The 26207-nt window shown below is 45.0% G+C and overlaps 1 protein-coding gene across 1 annotated transcript; it reads left to right on the top strand.

Annotated features, from left to right (window-relative positions):
* Positions 1-1979: 1979 nt before the first annotated feature.
* Positions 1980-12553, top strand: LOC103054837 (perilipin-3-like). Its single transcript, XM_025173434.2, has 7 exons — positions 1980-2042; positions 2529-2724; positions 4487-4569; positions 5380-5650; positions 7692-7897; positions 9939-10067; positions 11987-12553. Exons 1-7 carry the CDS (start codon positions 1980-1982, stop codon positions 12335-12337), a joined length of 1299 nt encoding a protein of 432 aa, XP_025029202.2. The 3' UTR covers positions 12338-12553.
* Positions 12554-26207: the final 13654 nt, after the last annotated feature.

Raw genomic sequence — 26207 nt, 5'->3', positions numbered from 1 at the left:
ATGAAGGACTGTCCTTCATAATAAGGGATGTATGGTCGCTGTAAATTGACAGCTACTGTTTCCGACATCAGGTCTTCTTGCTGTTTTGTACTCCAGTTCCCATAATTCTTAGCCAGCCTGATCACGGTTGTTAAGGGGATACAGATTACAGCAATTACCTTTCATAGAAGAATACCTAACACAATTATCCTATCTCCCATTCAGCAGAAAGCTTCTGATTGCTTTTTGGAACAGTCTGTCAATAATAGCCCGCCTCTGCAATTCATCATTTGTGGTATATAAAGCCACAGAAGCCAGAAGTGGTTTTATGGTTGGTTTTGAGGTATGTACAAGTGTAGGTGTGGGTGATTTGAGCTGCTATGTTTTTTCTGAAATGTGGTTTAAAGTTGCATAAGGTCTTTCTGTTTTCTTTTTAAATATGACTCTGAAAAGCAAAACCAATGTATTTTTGCAAATTGTTGGTCTGACAGCCTTGATAGCTGAATGGAAATTCCTAATTCAGAGGCAGTGAATGCCACTGGATACTTCTGAATACCAATGCGGAAGATTTCTGGAAGAGGTTTACTGTTCTTATGCCCTGCTTTTAAGTTTTGCTAAAATATTTTATTGTCTTTTATCATGTAGTATCCTGGCCTCATGTAGTTTGGATAATGTTACATTGTGCTGTAATGCAATGAAAAAGATCCTGCACAATTTAGCTCTGCTATACTTTGAGGCAAGGGGTATTTCCCAGAAACTTAGTTTAACTGAGTTTCTTAAAAGGGACCATATTTGTTTATGCCCCAATGATTTTGCCTTTGGCTTGTTCTGCAGAAATCTTTGGTTCTACCTTAAAGAACTGTGAATTGAAATACTGTGAGGGTTTTTTTTTATTGGTTTTGCTCTGAGAAACTAGCACAGCCACACCCAACTTTATTGGTCTTTCCTGATTAGGCTAACATAGCTGGGGAGTTGCAAGTACATGAATCTAAAGGACCACAGCATGACAAATCTCTATTCCTTAAAATAGAAGAGCTTCAATTTCCATTTGTGGAAAGGAAGAAATCATTGGTCTACAACATTGGAAGAGTAGAGCTGTTTTGGTTTGGTCCTGAACAATCTGGTTAATCTGTATAGAAAATGCCCCTAAGGCAAAGTGGGAATGTGAGTTTAGGTCAACCCAATTATCACCCCAATATACGCAAGTTTTAGAATGCTCTGTGATTCTTTGCTGGGATTACAGTGGCAAGAGAACGAACTTTTGGTCACCCACACTCTGCTGGAGAGAAACTCTACCTGTGCCAGAGTTAACTGACCCTAATAAAGGTATTTCCCAATTTAAATTTAAAACTGCAATGAAATGCATACACTTATAAATGATGTACAGAAATACCACCTATTTCTGATTACTGTGTGGAAAGGAGTTGTGCTGTACTAAACTGATAACTAACTATAGAATTGGGGATGAGATATTGATGTTTTTTTGAGGGTGGATTTCTTGGAAGTGGGTTCTCCCAAAAGTGTGTAGGATCACTGCTTTTTCTTTCTTCCTCTCCAGAGATGATAAAGGGCTCTTGTCTGAAGCCTGAACTGTTAATTTGTAAATCATGGGTTCATGATCATGTAAAGCTACTTGAACATTTATACAAACCACAGCTAGTTGGCAAAATGTACAATAATAAACTGTAGCTTATAAGCCAAAACCAAGCAAATTACAGTACATCTAAGTGTGTTGTATGAATATAGCTGTACTATAATGGAAGGAACCTTTTTGCCCTCACCTCTAAAGCCATGCTCTGAGATCTCCAATGTCCTCATAGTGTTAACAGATCAAGCTTGGAATAAACGTTCCTTAAATATAGGGTAGGGTTCATTTATTTAGCTAGCTTTCTGCTACAATAGCTGATTAAATTGTGTGTAATGTATCTGGATGTGTTAATGTGATGGTTGAATTGGATCTTGACCCTCTGTAGTGGTGGCTTCTCTTTCTCATCATCATCATGTCTTCTCCTGGAGAAGAGGTAATGTCTGTAAGTCCTGGAAACACAGAACATGAAGACCAGGTAGGTGGACAATGTTGCTCTGTTACCGTTTCAGACTGAAAGAAGTAATGATAGCATCTAAGGGCCAAATTATACATGTAGTCTCTCATGTAGACCCCAACATGAGTCTTCTGATCTATATCCTTTTTTTTATTATTTTATTTTAAGGAGCTGCAGGCACATTGGCTCCCATTTTAGTCACAGTAAAGCTATCTAAAGGAAATGCAGAGGAAAGCTTTTGTGGCTCTTAAAGAAGACAAATGGGTTGACAGCATTGTTGTATTGGAAGCTGTTTTTATGTTCATAATAAAAATGTTCTGAGAAAGATACAGTAACAAACTAGAGTTCAGTATCAGACTATTGTCGATGTGGTTTTACATACCAGCATGAATCATAGCTTCATTGATAACTCTGGCTTTCATGAATATGATCTGATTGGAATTCAACAATCTAGAACCTCTTCTAGTATCCAGTAAGATGGTGACTCTGTGGTATCTTATTTCTTAGTCTGTCATCAAAAGGATTGCTGATCTGCCATTAGTAAGCTCTACCTATGAAATGGTTTCCTCTACCTATACTTCTGCCAAAAGGTCCCATCCAACTATCCAAGCAGTCTTTGAGAGGGCAGAGATAGGCATGAAGAATATTGCTACTTCAGCAGCAAGCAGTGCAGAGCCTGTTCTGAATATAATTGAACCTCAGAGTAAGTACCGTATTTTTCTGTCAATAAGATGCCCCCATGTACAAGACGACCCCCACTTTTCCAACCCAAAATTAAGAAATCAATATTTTAAAGATAGTGCAGAACACATTTTTATTTAGTAATTAGTTAACATTTACTGATACTGATACACTCGGTGGGAGGAGGTCCAAACCATCTCTCTGTAGCTCTATTTCCATGCTCTTTTGCATAACTGATTACATTCAAGCACGAGTGAAACTGCCGATAGCTTGTCTCTGCAAAGAGACTTCCGCTAATTGGTTTGTTCAGCATCAGCTGATGTCAGCTACGTAAGGCTCATGATTGGAGGAAGTCTGTTTGCAGACTCAAGCTATTTCACTCGTGATTGGAGGCTAGAAATAGGAGGAAGCCTGTTTGCAGAGACAAAGTATGGGCAGTTTTGCCACCACGCGGTTCTCTCCTCGGCTGACTTCCTTGAATAAGACGCCCTTCAAGTTTTAGTGTAAGGATTTTAGAAAAAAGTATCGTCTTATAGTCAGAAAAATATGGTAATTAGTCATAGCTGGTAGGCCACAGTAGTCAGAGCCCTATTTTCCTTCATGCCAGGTTTGTCCTTTTGGCTTGGTTTCCTAATGTGTGGCTCTTGAGATGCTATAAGCTATTCCGTAGGGAACATGGGACTTATAGTCCAACAGCAACTGGGGATTCAATAGGTAAGAAAAGGCTGGCTTAGATGCTAAAGGTTCTTTAGGGCAAGCCTAAGAAGTGAACCTGAGTTCTTAAAGTTTTTTTTCAAACTTAAGACACCATCTTATCTAAACCAGTAGATTTGTCGGCATCCAAATAGTTCCGCTTTAGGATTCAATCCTAGGCAAGTGTGGGGAGTGTGACCATCAGGCTTGAAGCAGCTAGCTACAAATGCACTGACTACTTGGCATATGACACTAATTCAAGACGTAGTTTGCTTGTTCCTGGTTCAATATGAATCCGTATGAATCAGCTAGTAATTTATTCAGTAAAGCACGGTTATGTAAGCCATGCCTTGGCATGACATATGGAGCGAGCCACTTAACAACTTTTTCTCCACACCATCTTCCAAGAGTCTTCCTCTCCCAGTTCAACAAATACCTGAACAGTGAAATAGCTGAGTTGAATCGGCATTCAGTCTATGCATATATCTTGCAATTTAGCTAGAAATCTAAGAGAAACCAGAGCTTTTCCTACATGGAGTTCTCTACTTTCAACTATCTGGAATTAAAGTTCTCTTGAATTGCCCAGCATATGAACTAGGTTTAAGATCTTTCACTGAGGTTGTGTTTCTGGTGTGTGAATATCTCCTTTGGGAAAGAATTTGAGGCTACAGGTTGCTCTCTGATTTAACAAGGGTGTTAGAAATTTTATCATGATCTTGTATTTATGTTTTCTACTGTACTTTATCCTTTGTAGAATGGAAATGGCTTCACAGTAAGCAAACTCAAATGGTATGCATGGAGGAAGATATGCAAACAACCCCACCTTCCCTTTTGATGTGCTATTTGTGTCTCTCCATATGAGCGTAGAATTTTCTGCCACCTAAATGAATGCATAGCAATGTCGTTTCACCTTCATGTGATCATTTTCCTTTGCCATCATATCAGTGTGGCACAAAACAATATTTGCTTTTTGTATTGCTAAGCAGTAATAAAACCCAAATACAGATAACCTAAACACAACATCCAGTTGTTGACTATAACTGGACATCTTATAAGTAATCAAACTGTTCTTTAATTTTTACTGTTTACAGTTGCTGTAGCAAATAACTATGCCTGTAGGGGTCTTGACAAGCTACAAGAGACATTTCCTGTTATGCATCAGACAGTGGAAAAGGTAATAGCTTGACCGTATCTTCCTGTCAGTCTGTGTAGACTCATGTAAGCAACATGTGGTATTCTAGATTTCACTGAACTGCAACTCCCAACATCCCTAGAGTGTGTAATGTGAAGGATGCTGGGCACTGTAATTCAGCAAAACCTGGAGGACACAAATTGCCTCCTTCTGCTGTAGACAGTACAAAAGGTAAGTGATTAGCATGGATTTCAGACACGGTTGCTATCATCAGATGCTGTACTTGCCAGGCTATGCTGAAATGCTAACCAGCCTTTTCTTCCTGTGGGGAAAAGAGCATAAATGTGGAGAAAAATCTTTTCTCCTCTTTAAATCCTTTGTCTTCCAAATTTTGTGACTAGCAGGGCTCCTCCAGCAAGCAATTTATAATGCTCTTCGTGTGTTCTAAAAATGCAAAACAGCCCCTCAAGTTTGGCAGGTTCTATTGTAGTACTAGCCTGTTAGCAGGATAATTGTGTTCGAGATTTATAAACCTTTTGACAGGATTTGGGGGTATATTGCATATATATATGAAAGTTTGTTCTTTGGTATTTTTGTTTTTCTTGCTTACCCAAAGCCATTTCTCCATATTCCTAGAACATGCTAATCAAATTCCGTTTGTGTGTGTTTGGTGTTTTTTAAAAAAAAATATTGCTGCAGTAAAAACAAATGTAGCAAATATCCACATTAGATTCAAGAACTAGAAATAACCCAAATTTATCTAGGAGAGTATATGTGCTGGTCCTTAGTTCTGTGGATTTCACCATTCTTCAGCTGTGATATCTTCTGTTCTTGGATTTTTCTTCCCCGCAGGTAGTCTCAAATGCCAAAGACCTTGTTATTAGTGTCAAGAATTCTGCTTATGCCAAAGTCATTGAAACAAAGAATATTGTGTCAAGCATGATAGATGTAGCCACCGAAGCTGCCATGGAAAACATGGGAGTGGCTATATGTACAGTGAAGAGTGCTGTGCGCATTATGACGGAAGTCAGTGTGGGGCAGATGGCCAGTGGTGTTGACAAGGTGATAGAAAAATCAGACGACTTACTAGAGCAGTTTCTCCCAATCACAGATGAAGAATTGGGTAAGAATACACAGTTCCCTCTCTTATTTATCCATGTTCTAATAAGTTTGACCTTTAAATACCTATTCCTAAGATACAGGCTAAAACATCTGAAGGGCACTGGGCTAGGAAAAGTGTAGACCAAGAATATGCTATCTATATCTGGCCTAATGGAGCTATAAAATATTGAAAATATGTCAGAAGTAAGCATTGGGAGATATGCTAAACAGACTACTTATTTTTAAAAATCATAAGTAGAATATAATATTTTCTACCTCATTTTTCTTAAAATTGGAAGCTGTTAATTTTGGTAGGGAAAAACCCTTGCCTGGAGAGTCCCTGCTGGTCAGTGAGTATGCTAAACCATAAAGAGGTCTGCTTGGTTTTGATTTAGGATGATATGTGAAGCCAGCAATTGTGGCTTATCCAACAAACCACAATTGATCATCCATGGCTTAACCCAAGCCCAATATGTGTGATTCTAGTCAGTATGGAGGAACTGAATGATCTCACTTAGGATAAAGCTGCTGAATTATATTGCATCTCCAGCAGAAGATAGGTCTTTGCCCCAAAACACATGAGTATTAGAGCATTGACAGGAAGTAGAAAGAACATACGGGGAGAAGATGCAAAGTTGTAACGGAAACTGGGTGTCCTCAGTCAGTTATGTAAAGACCAACGGGAAAGCTTAGAGGCATGGAAAAATTCACTTCACTGCAGAATAGAAGAACTAAGTAAGTATTCTAAGAATCAGTTCCAGGCATACCATCCTTTCATATGCCCCTGAACGGTACAAATTTCATTTTAAGACTTTAAAAAAAAATTAAGTTACATTCTAGCAAACCAATTACAGGCTTACCATGCTTATAATTTTTCTTCTAAATCCCTCTATTTCCTCCTCTTCACTTTCTCCTCTTTCCAACTGACCCTCCTTGCCGTAGCTGATTTTATTTCTGAGTCATGTGCAAAGATAAAATTGAAGGCTAGATGAAAAGGATATCTGTAACTTCTATCTTGCTGTGACTGTGGGAGTACAGGATTTATTTAACCTACCTGTATTCAACTTTTCAGACCATTAGGTCTCCTAATGCAACATGTATATGAAAGACATGGGTAGTTCTGCCCCTTTAAACAAACAAATAAAAAATAGTGGCTAGGGAAGGAGAGTGGAAGAGAAAGGGGGAGAGAGCAGTTCTTCAAAGCCAAAGTAAAATAGCAGTCCTCGTGTAGGTCAGGCCCAGCTGGTTTCCTTCTGCTGATGTTCTTGGGCAGGAGAAAGTGGTGGTCTTTTTCCTTTGGCTAATGAGCAAGCGCAGAGGGTCCTGCCCTTGCAGTCTCGAATGCTGGGAGCTGCAAGTTCAGCAAATCTGAAGGGTACGAGGCCAGGACAGGTCGGTGTAAGGTTACCAAAAGTGAAATACTTTGCTCCACTCTGTCTCTAGAGAGACCACTCTAAAGCAGTGTTTCTCAACCTTGGCAACTTTCCCCATGCTGGCTGGGGAAATCTGGGAGTTGGAGTCCACACATCTTAAAGTTGCCGATGTTGAGAAACGCTGCCCTAAAATGTTGCAAATGACTGATGTGGAGCCTGGTGCAGATTAATGAAATGTACATGTTGCACTCTGCCAGGGTTTGTTTCACAAATCCTTATTGAGGAGTTTCACCTGGACCTCATGTTTACATGCCACAGAGTTTGGGTTCACGCAACATGCTACACTAGAAACCTAATATGGCTTAGTCCGGAGACAGGGAAAAAGAGCCTCCTGGCCAAAGCTGACCCCTTTTTGTCGCTCCTGACCATAATTGCTTGCAGTGAGAAGTACCTGAAAATTGTATTATGTGCCCTAAAATAACTTCTCTCTCCCCCAATTGTTAAATATTGTAACAGTGGGGAAGAGGGGTTGAAGTCTATTTTAGTTATAAGTGCAGCCAAGATTTCCCAGAAGCTTAATCAAGATTAATCAAGAAGCTTAATCCTTATTTAAGGAATAAAGTGGCTACTACTGACATCAGTTCAGGTGCTGCAAGAGGTGATCCCTTTTGATCTAGTTGTTTTCTTTAGCTGCCATTGCAGCCTCAGCCAGCCTTGAAGGCTCTGGAGTAGTCCCTCTTGAAAAGCAGAAAGAAGAGCAAAGCTACTACGTGCGTCTGGGTTCCTTGTCAACCAAGCTCCGTAGCCGAGCCTATCACCATTCCCTGGCAAAGGTGCGAATGATCAAACAAAGTGCACAGCAGGCATTGTTCCAGCTTGAACAGATCATTTACTTGGTAAGAAACTGAGCATTCCATGTTGTGTTTGGGAAATGACAGAAAGGGTGAATAGCTGGACCTTTGGGAGAGGGACAGCAACCTTGTTGGAGCATGTAAGATGATGAATGGTCCCTTTAGCAAACAGCCCAAGTAGCTGAACCCAGGGAGATTGATTCAGCCAAGGACTGGGGACAGAAAGCTTTCTATGGAGTAACTTACAGGTTCACAGGTCCGCTAGCAAAGAAACTGACATGTAACGTACATAGCAAAACTCTTAAAATATATTGGGCTGATGATTAGTTAATTGGGTTGATGATTAGAAATGGTTAGTTACCTAACTCTGTAGTAACTTCTCATTGGTAGGAACATGTCTGTGTTCAGATGCTTGGGTCCTGTTCTACCTTCAGTGTCCAGTAAAAGGCTAATATCCTGCTGAATTCTATTGAGTAGATTTGGGTTTGAATACAATTGCTGAGTTCAGTTATTGAGTGGATTTGGGTTTGCTCTGAAAAAAGAGGGTTTTGCACAATATGTACTATGTTAAAGATAACCAGGTAGCCTGCCAGCTGTGCCCCTTTTCAGAATTTTGCATTGTCTCTCTCACACACACTTCCTACTTTGCTCAACAATCTACATTTTATACAATATACATATACATAATATATATTGCAGTGTTTCCTAACCTTGGCAACTTTGAAGATGTGTGGACTTCATCTACCAGCCAGCATGGCCATTGCTAGGAATTCTAGAAGTTAAAGTTCACACATCTCAAAGTTGCCAAGGTTGGGAAACACTGACCTACATCAACCATTGACCAGGTTCAGAATGCATTAGGTTATATCTATATTTTATTCTTAAGGGGAAAAACAGGAACATTTTTTGTATTCTAGCAAACCTGCTCATCTTTTGTATATGGATACTTCCTTCTTGACTATGGGTTCAAGCTTTTCATTAGTATATAGGATCATCTGCATCAGCCTTCCCCAATTTGGTGATTTCCAGATGTGCTGGATTGCAATTCTAGAGCATCATCTCCATTTGGCATGGTTATTTTGGATATGGAGCAAGAAAATACATCTTTATGATTATGGAATTGCACTTTGATTGCAGAAAGTGTCCTTCTTTTGAACAAGAAGCCATTCAACAATATTTAGTGCAATGACTTAAAGTATATTCTATTTCTAAGTGAGGTCAGCAGAGTACTCAGCAGCAAGGATTAATGCCAAATCCAGGCAGGTGACTTTTTGATTAAGAAAGCAGCGCTGAAAATGTGTTCAGTCTTGTTTGTTAATCTAACTCCAGCATAACTGGCTGCTTGGAACTCTTCATACAACTTTAGTACATCCTGATGTTCTGAGTTCTGTGCTGTGTCCCATTTGGCTTCTAGGAGTAGACTGGGAGTACTGTTAGAAACTTTTGAAGGGCTCCTCCAAAAATTGTTGAATACATTTTCCACCCTTTCCAATCTGACCATATCTGGGAGATGATGAGGGATGTGGTGTAGCATACTTGTAAGATACCAAGTTGAGGCTGTTTTTGTGCATTCCACCAGTGGAATATATATACCTCACTGGAGGTATTTTAAAGGGTGAGGTGGATGCTTTAAACCCCTGCAAGGCTTGAGGTTCCAATCTCTTCCTTTAGTCCTCTTCCCAATTGTAAAAAAGCCCCCCATTGGCCACACCTATTCTGTTCATGTTAGAGCACCACTGGCAATGCCCTCTGAGGGATCCCAGGCCAAAACAGGGCCCCTGCTATTAATGCTCATGTCACAGGCTGCAGCAATTCTGTAGTGAACAAAAATGCACAGCTGATGGTGCACTTTGTACAGATCGTGTACAAAGGTAGTGTAGTGCTTCCTGAATAAACTTGATGAAAGTTCCTTAAGACATTTTTGCTGTGCTGAATGTGACAAAATGCTGGATAACTGTTTGAAGGTGATCTGAATACAACAGGGAATGAATAGCTCTGGCCAGTGAGACAAAGCTGTGGATATGGTGCCAAACACACTAGACCTGCAGTGCATGATCTTTTTTGTTGTTGTTTTGCTTTATTGTAGCTGAAATATACCAAGGAGATGTTGGATCAGAAAGTTCACAAAGGCCAAGAAAAAGTGTACCAAATGTGGAAGGAATGGTACAAAAGTCAACCCGAGCAGGGTCAGAGCAGTGGAGCAAGTCAGGCAGAGGTAGGTATGTCAGCATGACAATGCTTCATCTTCTGAAGGTACAAGAAAATAGGGAAGGGCCATCGCTCAGTGAAAACACAAATATTATTTTGTGCCTGATGTTCCACAACCCATCCTTGGTATCTCCAAGTGAACCCTGGAGACCCGTTGCTAATCAGATAAACAAATACTAAGCAAGATGAGCCAATATCATGTCCCTCTATTAAACAATTTTCTATATTGTATTTCTAAGCAGTCCTTAGGGCTCTTTGCCACAGGCCTGTTAAAGTGCCCTCCACCCATCTGTGAACCAGCAGAAAAGTGTAGATTTTGCTATATCCATTGCCAGTCCCCATTGCCTCTGTCCTAGCTTGTCACCGACAGATAATGACATAATTTCCATTATGCACTCCCCTCTCTGCGTGTCACCAGGTAATAGCAAACACATCTGCTAATCACAGTACAGCTATGATTGGCAATGGTTTTGATAGATGGCTGGGCCCACTTCCCCTCTTTACCTGCCAACTCTCCCAGCTGGGGAATCACCTGCCCAAGCTAGGGGAGGAGGCAAGAAGAGGCTCTTTAGCTGTGCAGTCTGATCCTATAGCTCTGTAAGACTGGAGATCTGGGGGCTTTGGAAGAGTCACCTCCTCTCTTGATTTGCCACACCACCCTCTCCCAGCCCTGGCACTGATCCCTGGGTTGAGGGAGATGGAGGAGAAGGGGAGAATTGGCTCAAAGAGCCAACCGATGCCAGGGGAAAAGTTGCGCAGTGCCATATGAGTGTCTCTCCCAGTGCACTACGCAGCCCGTCCCAAACTTGTTATCTGTTAGTTGGGCTGTTTCAAAGACAAGTCTTCAAGCTGGGGATTGGCCTAGAGACCTGGTGGGTATACAGGGTGAGAGACCAGTTTGAAAATCCTCTTTCCAAATCGGAGTGGCCTTTGAGGACAATGCCCAGAGGCTGGAGGGGCAGGTGCCTGTGTACACTATCTTGTGGTGGCCAATAGGAGCTGGGCTGATCCCATGATCGGGGGGGGGGCGCGATCATTTGACTATGACCTCAAGAGAATGGTCAGTGAAGTATGTCACATTATATTCTTGGCAAAAATGTGTTGAGATAAGAGGAAAAACACTATTTTAACACGGGATTAGCTTAAGGCAACCTCAGTAATGGGCTGGGGATCAGATGCAGGCATGGCTGAGAAGTTATTGCAGAAAAAAAGTGTCTCTGCTGTTAGATGCAAATGAGGATTTGGTCACGGACAGGAGCCTACATGAACTTCCTGGAAAGAGCCATAGTTATTTGATATATCATGCTAAGCCATGATTCTAACCATTATTCAACAATCCAGAATGTCACTCATAAACTATGGCCTATCAGCTATAATGTATGCCGCCCAGAGTCACATTCTGTGAGGTGGGCAGCTATATAAATTTATTAAATAAATAAATTGTTCGGGCTGCAAAACATACATATGAATTATTTGTCTAGTGTGGCTTAGTGTGTTAGTAATTCAGCCGTTATGCCTTGACAATGGTTCGTGACTTGGCATACTGGTTAAACCTAGCCGATTATGGTTTATTCAGTAAACCATTATTAAACAAATCATGTCTTTATGCAAAATTTAAACCCAGTCACTAAAAGAAAAGATTTGGTGTGTTTCTCAGGATGTATGAAAAAACTCAGATAAAGAGCTGGCTTAAAGATCCCTTCCAGAACACAAAAAAAATTATATGAGGAAGAAAGGAGGGAACATTTGAATTCTGTCACCTCCGGATGGCGTGTACCGTATGGCTGAAATCAGGGGAGCAACAATAAGCAACGGTGTCTCCATGCATAAGCTAGAGTACTCAGTTACCCTGAGTATCTCTGTCTCCCTTCAGATAATCTCATATATAATAAGCATCACAGTTAACAAATACTTTTTTCATAACAGATGGAATCCCATGCTCTAGCCACATCCCACAACGTTGCACAGCAGATGCAGGAGCTCTGCCAGAAACTCTTGGTTTACATGCAGGGGCTTCCTGAACATCTTCAACAAAAAATCCAACAGGCTCAGTGTGATTTGAAAGAGCTACAAGCTGTTGTCTGTAGTGCCACGTCCTTCCAGGAGCTTCCCAGTGGCTTCCTGAAAGAGAGCTCAGAGAAGGTTAACAAGGCCCAGGAGGCTGTCCATGAAGTCATGGTATATGTAACTAAGAGCATTCCTCTGTCATGGGTAGTTGGACCCTTTTCTCCTATTGAATCTTCAGCAGGAGAATCCATGGTACAGGAAAATCCATAAAGTATGTTAATTCTTTACTATCAGAAATGAATATTGAGGAGACTTGGCAATTTTTGTAGATTCCTTGGACAAAACTTAGGTGGTAGTGCTTTTAGAGAATGAGAGAAAGTAACAAATGGGTGGACCTATTTAAAGTAATTATTAACCACTTCCATAATATGTATGATTCTTTTAATATATAGTTGTAAGATTTCTAATGCCTATAGATATCTAAGGGTTTAATATATGAGAGGCATTTGCACATTGTATTTATACAATAAAATTGCAATTAAAAAGCACTGGTGGTCACTGTAGCATGTCATAAGTGGCAGCTTGAACTAGCTAGTTCTAGTGTTTGATCTGGTCCCTAACCATTTGAGGCCATCATTATAGGACAGGAATTGGCTTTCCAACTATTGAGTTCTCAGATCATGCTAAGCCTTAATATGGTTAGGTTGATTTTGGCTTAAATATGATAGGTGAAGCTAGCTATTATAATTTAGTAACTAAAGTATATAGGTTAATGTGATGTGTGAATCCAACTGGCATATGTTTGTTTATTTTGATTTTTTGGCAGCTGGTCTTAGTAACGGCAGATTGGTTGCCTTATGATTCCCTGGAACAAAGTTTTTGGATGGCCTTTTTTTCCTCCCCCAAATATTAATGGTTTTACAAATGTTGACCATTTTGTGAGTCCATTCAATTCCTGGAGATTGCAACTTGCCAACAAATTCCATTTCAGCCTTAAGGGATGCACAATGTGCTGTTCGATCCATTCTTCCATGCAACTTCAGAAGAAGCCTTTTAAAGGATCAGTTTCTCTGTATGTATGCAGGACCATCAAAAACCCAACTGCCCCAAAAATAGTTTAATTGGTTTTTTTTACAAAGGTTTACTGGAGTCATACAATCTGGAGTCAACCTTTATAAAGATTAACTGGAGTCGACCTTACCTCCTGCTGGACCAACAGTTCTGCACAACTTTCATCCAGCCTCCAAACATTCGCTTTCAGAAAAGGTTGTTGAGAAGGTGGTCAGGTTACTGCTTCAGAGGATCCTTCCCTTTACAGTGAAGTTTCAGACTGGAATATAGCACTGAGACAGCATTTGTCACACTTGTTGATAACCTCTGGTGGAATCAGGACAGGGGTAGTACAACCATTCTGGTTCTTGATCTCTCAGTGGCTTTCAATACTATCAATCACTGTATTCTTCTGGATCTCTTATGGGGATTAGGAGTACAAGATGTGGTGCTGTGATAGTTCTCCTTTCTCTGTGGTTGGGTTCAGGAGGTGCTGGCAGTGGGAGAGATTGAACCAGAGATCCCTGAGGGTGCAGTGCCTCAGGACTTAATACCCTCTCTCACACACACACACACACACACACACACACACACACACACACATTTAACATCTGCATGAGGCTGTTGGGTGAATTTGTCAGTTTGGGGTCAGGTACCGTTGGTATGCTGATAATACCAACTTGTACCTTCCTAACCCTGGGTTGACCAGGTGATGCTGTCAAGCTCTTGCCCCAGTGTCCCGGATGCTATGTGGGTGCGGATGGGGAGAAACAGGTTCAAGCTCAACCCTGACAAGACTAAGTGGCTGTAGGTATTTGAACCACCCAGGTCTGGAAATATTCTACCTTTAGTACTGAATGGGATTGCAGTACCCCCTTCAGGACTGGTGTGCAATTTCAGGGCCTTGTTGAGCACAGCTCCTGTAGAGGAGCAGGTAGCAACTGTGGCCAAGAAGGCCTTTGCACAAATTTACCTAGTGTGCCAATTGCACTTGTAACTATAGCTAGAGGTTCTTAGCACAGTTACTCATGTTGTGGTCACCTCATGTTTGGGCTATTGCAATGTGTTCTACATGGGGCTGCTCTTAAAGACTACTAAGAAGGTGCAGCTGGTCCAGCATGGGCAGTTATGGGCATACCACAGTATTCTTATTGCTTCATGAGCTGCAGTTCTGGGTGTTGGTTATCATCTATAAAGCCCATCATGGCATAGAGCTCGGTTATTTAAAAGACCACCTGGGCAGAGTTAGCATGTTTCAGGTTCTATCAATAAGACTGTCATCTGAATAGACCCAGAAAGCAGGCCTTCTCTGCCCTCTGGAACAATGAAATTCATATCGCCCCCACCCTGATCCAATTTAAATGAGCCCTTAAAATCTCACTCATCCCCTAGTCTTGGGCTAGAGCAGTTGGTGAACCCCTAGTATGCCACCCGACTCCCAACAAATCTGGGTGCTTCTTTCCCACCACTTCCGCTAATTCTTATTTGGCTCAATGTCTTCTAGAAAGCAATATACTCAGACTTCTAAACCTTTTTTAAAATGACAAAGCAGATTTGTAGTAGAGAATTCAGATTTGTCACTTGCTACCTTACATTTTAGCTTTTCAGAAAGGAATATTGCTCCATGGAAGTTGGGGAAGCTGTCTTGCCAATTGCTCAGATCTACTTGGTTTCAATGACCTTAGCAAACATCAAAAACCATACTCTGTCAACAGTATTTTTTACTTTATGTACTCTCTGAAGCTGGGAGTTATGTTTCCTGAAAGGCTGTTGAGTCACATTCAAAAGGCTTTGATAACTGAAGTGATATTTGAGTAATTTCCTGGTTTATTTGTCTGGGTAACACCCAAACTGAAAATCACAAAGGGAAGAACAGGTACAAGTACTAGTTTTAAAAAGGAAAAAAGCAAAGAGAAAAAAGATAGGCATAAAAGTTTTATTCACATGTACATAAACACTCATGTGCGTGGAAAGGAAAGAACAGAGACAAGATGTCATTTCTGAAGATAGCTGAGTTAATTTAGTAAATGTGATAATTTGCTCAGTAATAAGGGAAGCCTATTGGTCTTATGCATTGCAGAGCCTTCTGCTAGTCTCAATTCCTAATATTTTTCAGCAACTCCACCTTCTTTTCATGGAGCTGGCAAGATGCTGAAATTGACTGCTTTGATTAGAGAAAAGACATTGATAAATTTTAATGCTGACTGGAAACCCCTTTTGGACTTTTTTGCATGAAATAGAAAAAAGTGAAACCATGATTTGATGATTAGAAATAATAGTAGACAACAGAAAAAATGAAAGTTATGTTGTAAACTTATAGTAACAGCTTAAAGAAATTTTATATGTTTATCTGTTGTAAAAGAAAGTTGGAAGTTGTTTTTCTTTTGTATTTCTTTTTCTTTCTGCAGTTTTGACCTTGTCCTCTTTTTCATTCTTTACCTTTTTCTCTTTTCGACTTTTTCTCTTAATTATTAGTTCTTGTTAGTTTTTATCTTTATTTTAAAATTTTAATAATTTAAAAAACACACACACAACTCCACCCTCTTTTTTTTGTCCTCATGAATATGACAAATTATACACGGACAGATAAATAGATAGACAGACATGCAACCTGCTACTTCCACCTGGAATGTCAGTAAAAGGAAAAGGTTTAAATCCAAATTCTGCTCACTGAATAAATCAGTACCTACCTCATCTATTTAATTCACTCTAACTTTTTAATGCACTCATGTTTTTAAATGATTTGTTTTTACAACTGAGCTCTTTGCACAGAGTTCATCCTGCTTTGGTTATGCAAACACTCCTACGAAACCTGTCGTCCTACCTCTTTTGCTTCTATGTCTCAGATTGCCTTTGAAGTCATAAAGGCAATGTCAGTAAAACAAAACAGAGCATATACACTGCTAGTCCTAATGCAATCTACTGAACTCTACATGAAAAAGAATTGTTTGCTTTTATTTCTTCCCTACAGTAACATGACATGGCATCTAACAATGATGTTCAACATGGATTGAACCAAAAAAACAAAACAAAAACACACTGCAAAGACAAACAGAAAACAGTGTACCTTCATATTAAATGATCTTAATAAACATTAAGGCAGAAGCTTTAAGGATAGAGTGGAACACTGTTGCACTACTTCCATGAAGCTTTTGGAAGAAACCTGTAGTCCCAATACAATAACTAAAACAATTTAAATTGTATCTATTCTTTCTCCATTCATTTTTGTTCTCTTTCTTTCCCATCCTGTTTTCTTAGTATCAGTTTTAGATCTGAAGTCCATTCTTTCTAAACTACCAAGCATATCGGTGGAGATAGAGTGACATATGTTATGGATATGGATGACAGATGTTACATAATATAATAGGCTTTTGAAGAGAGCTATTATGGTGTGATGGTTAAAGTGCATGATGATGATGTGCCATCAAGTCACTTTCAACTCCTAGTGACCACACAGATTGATCTTCTCCATGACAATCTATCCCTAACTTGTTCTTTCAAGTCTCTCAATGGTGCACTCATTGCCACCATCACTGAGTCCATCCGCCTTGCTGCTGGTTGTCCTCTTCTTCTCTTTCCTTCCACCTTTCTCAGCATTAGGGCCTTCTCTAAGGAGCTAGGTCTTTGCATAATTTGTCCTAAGTAGGATAATTTGAGCCTGGCCATTCGTGTCTGAAGTGAGAACTCTGGGTTGATTTGTTTGATGATCCATTGGTTTATTTTCTTGGATGTCCATGGTATTCTCAGTGCTAGATTAGGAGTGGGGAGACCCAAGTTCTAGTCCTTCCTTAGGCATGGAAGTCAGTTGGGTGGCCTAGGGCCAGTCATACTCTCTCTCTGCCCCCAAACAGCATCAGGCTCTGTGACAAACCGGCTGAAGAACATAGTCCTCATCACATCGATGAACTAGACAAGTCCACAACAAACAAGTGGACCCTCCAATGGTGGAACAAGTGCTTAAAAGAAAAAAAAAGATTGGTGAAATGTGACTTAGATTTGCTTCTACAAAGAGCTGCTCAGTGAAGGCAACTTAACTTCCAGCCTTCTCCAGTGACTTCTGCAAAAGTACTGTATGGATGCAGAAGCCCATCCTGGCTTTTCCAAATGACAGAGGACAATGCCCGAGGGTCTGCAAAGCAGAGCAGAATGAAGCAACGTGTTCTCTTGGGGGTCATGTTGCCTTATAAAACAGCTGTGGGGGAGACTTTGCTCAAACTTTCCTAAAACAAAGCAACAAAGATTTTCACAGTCATATTAGGTAGCAGAATATTATCTGAAGAAGCAGTGAGTAGGATTTATACCTTTCTTACACAGGTATACAATTCACCATGAGGTAAACTTAAAGAATGTATTTGATTGTATCAACTCAGGTACATATGGGGCAGGTTCATCTCTTTGTCCTGTGGTCTGCAAATCATCTCTTAGGGGTGACACAGAATTAGGCCTCTCCTCTGATGTTACCTGTCTTATGGAATAACTGTTCCTCTGATGTGTTTTAAGCATCTTTTTAAAAATCACTTATTTTATATTGGTCTCCCTAACTATAATCTGTTATTTTACTTCAAATTGTTTTAATTCTGAAATGTTCTAAAACTTTGCTTTTGCTTTTTTTTTTTCTTTGTGGATATGCAGTGAGAAGTGGTCTGTAAATATATTTATGAAATAAATAATAAATGTTTGCAAAGTGGAGTAGATGTTACTTGCTAAAGATTCAACTTAAAAAGCAAACTAATACTACTGATCAGCAGTAAAGCTGGGAATGTTTTTTATTAGTTGGTTACACAGTACAGCTCTGGGAGAATGCAAGAGTGATAGAAGATTAAATTTTAATAGGCATCTTACATAGTATTTTGAATCAACCAATCACTTCTAATTCTGAAAGGTTTGAAGCAGGATTGGCTGAGAAAGGGTTAAAAATAGTGGCCACAACTGTGCTCTTGAAGCCCCACCTCTTGTTTACATGCATAGCACATGCAACACAAAAAATAAGATGCACACACTATAAATGAAATACAGTACATAGAAGGTGTAAGGTTTGCCCCGTTCGACAGAGAAACTCTCATGACACGTGTGGTTCACAAAGAAGGTTTACTCATGCGTAACGTAGTAGTCACAAGCAAAGCCAGGACTGGCTTGGTACAATTGCATCACTTGTTATATTCCCCCCTTCCCGCGCTTTTTTCCCGCCCCGCAATCACGTTGCAGCTGCGGATTATGGGCTCCCAATAATCCCCCTTGATTGTTCATGATGGCAGGATCGGTCAGGGTCTATTGTCCTTGATTGCCAGTCCCCCTCCGGCTGGGTTGGTTCCTCCCCGTTACGTGCAAGCCCGCGGGTTCTGTGCTGCGTTGCGATCTTGTTTCGCTGCCTGCGGCCCCGTTCATTGCTGGCTCGCGCCGTTATCAGTTTATAGTTAAAAGCTTCCGCTGCGGTTTTCCGGTTTGGCTGGGCGCAGGTGGCCCGTTAATTAGCGGCGCTTTCAGTTCCTCTTTTCCCCGCTAGCTACCGCCGGTGGATTCCGCGTGGTCTGGCTGCGAGCTTCCCTGAAGCCCCGTGCTTCCCTGAAGCCCCATGCTGACCGAACCTGACATACCGCCCCCCTGAAGACAATTCCCCCCCCGGCTCTATTTCGGCTTCCCGGGGTATTTCTTGTAAAAGTCCCGCACTAGGTCCGGTGCCCTTATGTGGGTTTTACTCACCCATTCGCTGTGGGACTTGGGAAAATGTTTCCATTGCACTAGGAGCTGGGTCTGCCCCTTGTGCCTCCGGGCGTCCAGTATCTGGTTGATCTCGAAATGCTGCTCCCCCCCGACCATGATGGGTGGTGGCACTCCCTCTGTCTTGTGCCAGGCGTTCCCCGGCTGGTGCAGCTTTAGCAGGCTGCAATGAAACACCGGGTGGATCTTTCCGAGGCTTTTCGGGAGCGTCAGCCTGACGGTTACTGGATTGATGACCTCTGCAATGGGGAACGGCCCCACAAACCTTGGGCTGAGTTTTTTCGATGCCTGGTGCGTTTTTAGGTTTTTGGTTGACAGATACACCTGGTCCCCCACTTTCCACTGCTCCTCAGGGAGCCTCTTGTGGTCCGCGTGTTTCTTGTAGTCGGCTTTGGCTCTTTGCAATGCCGCGTGCGCCGCTCGCCGGGTCGCGTCGATTTGGGTGAACCAGACGTCCAGGGAGTTGATCTGGGATTCCGGCTGAGGCAACTCCGGCATGGGGACGAAGTCTCTCCCGGTGGCTACTTTGAACGGAGAGAACCCGGTACTCTTGTGGACGGCGTTGTTGTATGCCACTTCCGCGAATGGTAGTAGCTCCGCCCAATCGTCCTGTTGGTGCCCCACGTAGCAGCGCAGGTACTGTTCGAGCCCCCCGTTCAGGCGTTCCGTGGCTCCGTCCGTCTGCGGATGCGCCGCGGAAGAAAGGGCTTGTTTCGTCCCCACCCGCTTCAGGAACTCCCTCCAGAACCGCGCGATGAAGTTGCCGCCCCGATTGCTGACGACCCGTCGGGGTGCGCCATGGAGCCGGTAAACATGTTGCACGAACAGTCTCGCCAACCCCTCTGCTGTGGGGAATCGCCGGCACGCTACAAAGTGCGCTTGTTTAGAGAATAAGTCCGTAACCACCCAAATGGCGGTCTTCCCCTTACTCTCCGGGAGCTCTACTATGAAGTCCATGGCGACCTCTTGCCATGGGCCGTTGGGTTCCGCTACCGACTGGAGTAGCCCTCTAGGTTTGCCTTTGGCCCCTTTCGCCGTCGCGCACACCAGGCAACCCCCCGAGTACGCCTCCACGTCCTTACGGAGCGTGGGCCACCAAAATTGCCGCCGGATTAAGTGGAGCGTCTTTACGAAGCCGTAATGCCCCGCGCTCTGGCTGTCGTGGGCTCTTTCCATGACCTCCCGTCGGCAACCCTCGGGCACGTACAGCTTTCCTTCGTGCCACCACAACCCCTCTTGGCTGGTTAGCGCCTCTCGGTTCTGCTTGAGCCAAGCGTCCCGCTCCGCCGCCTCCGCAAACCCTTGCCTTACTTCAGGCGCCGCGTCCCGTCGCTCCCCCTTGGTCTGGCTTCGGGTCACCGCCTTTGCAGCCAGTCGGCTGGCAGGGATGATGGAGTCCACGATCTCCTCCCGTAGGCTGGCGTGCTGGGGCATGCGAGACAGTCCAACTGCTAGGAAGTTGTGCTTCCCGGGGATGTGTTTTAGTGTGAACCTGAACCTCCCGAAGTACTGGGACCACCGCGCCTGTTTGGGGGATAGCTTACGCGGGGTCTTCAGGGCCTCGAGGTTCTTATGGTCCGTCCACACCTCGAACGGTTCAGCTGCCCCCTCCAGTAGATGCCTCCACGTGGCCAGTGCCCACTTGACTGCGTACGCCTCTTTCTCCCACACCATCCACCTTCTCTCCGTCTCGGTGAATTTGCGGGAGGCGTAGGCGCATGGGTGGATGGCCCCCTCCGGGCTGGGCTGGAGCAGGACTGCCCCCGTTGCCACGTCTGACGCATCTACTTGGATTATAAACCGCCGATCTGGGTCAGGATGGCGCAGGATCGGCTCCGCTGTGAACCGCCGTTTTAGCTCCTCAAACGCCCCCTGGCATTCTGCAGTCCACGCAAGTGCCATGCTGGGCTTGGGGGGTTTCCCAGTGCCCTTGGTCTTCAGCAGGTCGGTTAGGGGAAGGGCGATTTGGGCGAAGTTTGGGATAAACTGCCTATAGAAGTTCGCAAACCCTAGGAAGCTTTGGAGTTGCCTCCGGGTTCGCGGCGCTTCCCAGCCCAGGACATCCTTTACTTTCACCGGGTCCATCTCAATTCCCCGGCTGGATATTCGGTAGCCGAGGTAGTCTAGTTGCTCTCGATGGAACTCGCATTTCGATAGCTTCGCATACAGCTGTGCCTTCAGCAGTCTCTGGAGCACCATGCGCACCAGGCTCACGTGCTCCGCCAGGGTTTCGGTGTAGATGAGGATGTCGTCCAGGTAGACCAGGACGCCCCGACAGAGCAGGTTGTGCAGCACCTCATTTATTAGCTGCATAAATACCCCCGGGGCCCCTTTTAATCCGAACGGCATCACGGAAAACTGGTAGCTTCCGAGCGGCGTGTTGAACGCCGTCTTCCACTCATCTTTTGCGCGGATCCTGACTCTGAAATAAGCTTCGCGCAAGTCCAGTTTTGTGAACACCCTCCCCTTAGACAGATGCGACATCAAGTCCTTCATCAGGGGGAGGGGGTATTTGTACTCCGTGCTGATTGCGTTCAGCCCCCGGTAGTCCACGCACATTCAAAGCGAGCCATCCTTCTTCTCCCGGAATAGTACCGGGGCCGCTAATGGTGACTTCGCGGGTTGGATGAATCCCCGCGCCAGGTTCTTGTCTATGAACTCCCGCAGAGCCCCCATCTCTCTCCTTGACAGGGAGTACATTTTCGGCTTAGGCAGGGTCGCCCCTGGCTCTAACTCGATGGCGCAATCACTGGGCCGGTGTGGTGGGAGCTGGTCGGACTCCTTCTCCCCGAACGCTGCCGCCAGGTCTCGATACTGCCTCGGGATTCCGCCGCCCGTCGTGGGTTCCCCGGGCCCGGCCTCTCTCTTTGCGGTTGTCTCGCCAGTCGCCGCTGCCTCCCCATGCCTCGGGATCATTGCGGGTCTCCGGGGTCCCGGCGCTGCTGCTGCTGTTGCCGGCCGGGTCTCAGGCTCCGTCTGCTCTCGCCCCGTCTCCCGGTGTCCCGGACCCTCCACTTGCCCGTCTGTGGTTGCGGCCGCACCCGTCTCCACGGCTCGGTCCCCTCGGCTTTCACACTTCGCCGGCCTGTCGACCCCGAACCGCATTGCCTCCGCCGTCCAGTCGACCCGTGGGTTCCGTCGTCGCAGCCACGCCAAGCCGAGTACCACCGCGTAGTCAGCCACCGGGACCACCACAAATCTCAGTTCTTCCCGGTGACTCCCGATCGTCATCTGGACCGGCTCGGTGTAATACTGAGCTGGCCGCCCCCCTGCCAACGTGCCGTCTAGCTGGCTGAATGCAATGGGCTCCCGGAGGCGCCTCAGCTGTAGTCCGAGCCCCGAGACCACAGCTGGGTGCATCAAGCAGTGGGTGCAGCCTGAATCCAGTAGCGCCCGCAGCTGTGCCTCCCCTCCGGATCTCACCCCCCGGATGTGTATTCTCACCCGGAACGGAGGGCAGTCCTCATCTCCTATTGGGTCCGCGCGCCTCGACTCCCCTGCTCGCACTGGGACGCCGTTCAGTGCGAGCGCGCCTCGTTTCCCGCCGGCTCCGAGTCCTCTCCGGAGGACGCTGTCTCCGGGGTCGACCACCCCCCGCGTCCTTTCTCGGTCACCGCCGCCACTGCCCCCTTCCGCGGTCGGTCGCCGGCCCTTTTCCCGGTCGCACGCGGGGGCTTGACTTCAGGCCGTGGTGAGGCTCCTTCCCGCTCCGTCGGGCACTGCGCCGCTCGGTGGCCTCTGCCTCCGCACCGGAAGCACAGGTTCGGGGCTCTGGTCGCCTCTCGCACCCCGGTGGGCTGCCGCCGACTGCTCCGCCTTTCCTCGGGGGTTCTCTCCCTCGGCTGGTCCCTCGTCTGGTCCCGTCGCCTCGCGCTCTGTTGGATCTGCCGCCATGCCGATTCCGCCGTTCCGGCCAGCCAGATCCAATCTTTCACTGTGGACGGGTCGTCCCGCCCCAGTGCCCGCTCCAGGATCTCTGGATTGAGCCCCCTCTTAAAATACTTCACCCTCAGGGACTCCGGCCAGTCCGTGAGCTTCTCTGCCAATCTCCGGAACTCCAGGGCGTACTCTGATACCAACTTGCCCCGCTGTCTGAACCGCAGGATGTCGTCCTCCGCCCGCTTGGCGCTCAATGTGTCCTCGAATCTGTCCCGGAGAGCCTGCATGAAGTCCGGGAAACTCCGTAGTTCCGCCGCGTTGGCATCATATAGTCCGATCACCCAGCTAGCTGCTTGACCATCTAGCAGCTCGGCCACGTAGGATACTCTATCCTCGTCCCTAGCGAATAGGTGACCACCCCTCTGCATGAACCCCCTAACGTGCGTCAAAAAGTGTGGCAGCTGTTCAGGGTCCCCTGAGAACTTCCCAGTGATACCTCGAAGTCTCAGGGCGTCTGCCGCCCGTCGGTCCACCGACCGGGGCATCGTGGCGGTGCCGGCTGAGGTGCCGGATCGCCACCCCTGTTGCTCGCCCCCTCGCTCACCGCAGGTGGTCCCACTCTCTGTAGCAGGGTCTGGAGCATCGCCTCCATGGCGTCTAGGCGCCGCTCGACTCTCTCCTCTAGTCGGGCGAACTTCTCGTCCCACTCGCGTCTGGCCCTTGGTTCACGCCCATCGACCACCGCTCGGCTGGAGGGCGCCCGGTCCTGGCCGCTGTCCCGTCGCTCCCGGGTGGCTCCGACCGTCCCTCCTCGAGCCTGGGTTCCTCGTGCTCCAGCTGACCCACGGATTCCTCGTCGCTGGTCATGCCTGTATTGGAAAAGGAAACGCTCCTCGGTGGTACCGGGTAGCGCTAACGGTGAGTCCTGGCTTTATGTAAGGTTTGCCCCATTCGACAGAGAAACTCTCCTGACACGTGTGGTTCACAAAGAAGGTTTACTCATGCGTAACGTAGTAGTCACAAGCAAAGCCAGGACTGGCTTGGTACAATTGCATCACTTGTTATATTCCCCCCTTCCCGTGCTTTTTTCCCGCCCCGCGATCACGTTGCAGCTGCGGATTATGGGCTCCCAATAATCCCCCTTGATTGTTCATGATGGCAGGATCGGTCAGGGTCTATTGTCCTTGATTGTCAGTCCCCCTCCGGCTGGGTTGGTTCCTCCCCGTTACGTGCAAGCCCGCGGGTTCTGTGCTGCGTTGCGATCTTGTTTCGCTGCCTGCGGCCCCGTTCATTGCTGGCTCGCGCCGTTATCAGTTTATAGTTAAAAGCTTCCGCTGCGGTTTTCCGGTTTGGCTGGGCGCAGGTGGCCCGTTAATTAGCGGCGCTTTCAGTTCCTCTTTTCCCCGCTAGCTACCGCCGGTGGATTCCGCGTGGTCTGGCTGCGAGCTTCCCTGAAGCCCCGTGCTTCCCTGAAGCCCCGTGCTGACCGAACCTGACAGAAGGAAGGTAACTGGTCACCATATCAAAAACGATACAGTGGAGCTAGAGAAGGTTCAGAGGAGGACAACTAAGATGATCAAGGGACTGGAGCAGCTTCCCTATGAGAAAAGGTTGCAACGTTGGGGGCTTTTTAGTCTAGAAAGGAAGCAAATGAGAGGGGACACGTACAAATCATGCATGGTGAGATAAAGGGACAAGAAGTTATTTTCCCCTTCTCAGACCAGAGGTCACCCAAATGAAATTGAATCTTGGAAGAATCAGGACAGACAAAAGGATTTTTTTTTTTTTTTACACAACACACAATTCAGTTTTGGAATTCACTATCATTAGATGTGGTGCTGGCTACCAGTTTGGCTGACTTCAAAAAAGGGTTGGTCCAATTTATGGAAGTCATGGGGATTGATGGCGGCTAGCCTTGATGGCGATGACTGCTTCTGAAGGCCATCTGCTGGCAGGCTAGTGGGCTTCCTGTGCAGTTAGTTGGCCACTGTGAGAACAGACTGCTGAATAGACAGGCCGAGGGTCTGATCTAGCAAGGCACTGCTCATTTTCTTTTCTGTGGAATGGGGCTAATAGGATTTTGTTTTTTCCAGTGGCAGCTCAGAAGATTACCCCTTTCAGTTCCATTTTTTAAAATGCTCCTTTTTTTCAGCTTGAGGGAGAACAGATTGGCTGATAATGTTCCCGGCCTGTTTTCAGCAATTTGAAGCAGCAGAAATGAAGATGGTCAAAGGTCAGCTTAAAATTGGTGTAGTATGGGATGGGGGGGAATGGAAACAGTGAAAACGGTACTAGGTGGAATTGTCCCCAGTTTGTGTTCAGATAGAAGGGAGTGCAATGCAAATTGTTAGTTGCACATAACAAGTAGTACAAATAGTTGCACAAGTTTTATGGACCTCCAGATGACTCATTCTTTATTTAGTGAACAGCTCATGTTTTACCTTTCCTCTACTGTCTTTTGGATGTACATTATTCACGTACATTCTCTTGAGGTGGACATTGACTGTTGTCAATGTCATGCTGGACAAAATTCATCTTGTTTTGGTGGGGTGATTGCTATGTTAGGAGCAACTGATATTCTTCTGCTTTGTTCAGTCCATCCCACAGGGGTTTCCCCAACAGTCCAGCAAGTTTTGCTGTGCTGAGCTGCGTTTTTTGTTGCTGTTGTTTCGTGTTCTGGAATTCTAGAATATTTGGGTATTTTTGGAGCAACGTGTTAAATTAAAACTGCATCAGATGAAATGGTAGAAAAACTAATGTGGGCCTTTCCAAAGTCTAAGTTCTGGCAAAGGTTTGTGCATACAGATTTCCATGTGAGCATTACTGCTGATTCATGCACTACTCAAAGCGATGGCAGAAAAAAAGCCATGCAAACTGATGATATGTTTCTCTTGAGTTCCAGAATTCTCTAACCTCAATTATAAAAGAAAGCAAACAAACTGTGATTGCAGGAATTGTAAGCTCGCTCATTAGTTCAGCAAACTGGGGAGAGGGACAGTACATTGTAGTTAGCAGGACAAAAATTAGAAGGATAAATGTCATGCTCTGCCTAAACTATGAATGAAGATTTCATTGATTTTTCATCTGCAAATGATGGCCAAGAGAAAGCAGGAATGGGAAGAAAGCAACACTGAAAAATAGTTTGTGTCTGGACACAGCCTCACAACCTTGAGTGGCCCATTAACACACTTAATGCTCAGTATGTTTCTGATATCGCCTACTCTGTAGGATTTTTTTTTCTTGCAGTAAGCAACAGCATCTACATCTGGTCACCATAAATAGAAGGATTTACAGTATACAAATAGAACATAATGATTCAATAAATCATTATGCAGCTTCCACAGTAAGAGATCACAATATTTCGGGAGGCTCCTCCTCTGTATTTTTTTATTTCCCCCTTTCACTTTCAATTCCCTTAATTTAACTGCACTGTACTTTCTGTTCCCTGAGGAGCTGAATTTTCTGTGCTGCCACTGCATTTGCCAACTATTTT

Source organism: Python bivittatus, unplaced genomic scaffold (genome assembly GCF_059951505.1).
Source record: "Python bivittatus isolate LINGU-HERP-01145 unplaced genomic scaffold, Pbiv_v1 ctg000520_np1212, whole genome shotgun sequence".
Classification (NCBI taxonomy): domain Eukaryota; kingdom Metazoa; phylum Chordata; class Lepidosauria; order Squamata; family Pythonidae; genus Python; species Python bivittatus.
The sequence above is the reverse complement of the archived record's forward strand: the minus strand, read 5'-3'. Positions and strand labels throughout refer to the sequence as shown.

Bases quoted from the DNA above. Each gene is read 5' to 3' on its own strand.
- LOC103054837 (XM_025173434.2), top strand. From the start codon at position 1,980: ATGTCTTCTCCTGGAGAAGAGGTAATGTCTGTAAGTCCTGGAAACACA. The intron at 2,043-2,528 runs GTAGGTGGACAA...CTTATTTCTTAG, and splicing joins ACACAGAACATGAAGACCAG to TCTGTCATCAAAAGGATTGC. The intron at 7,898-9,938 runs GTAAGAAACTGA...GCTTTATTGTAG, and splicing joins TTGAACAGATCATTTACTTG to CTGAAATATACCAAGGAGAT.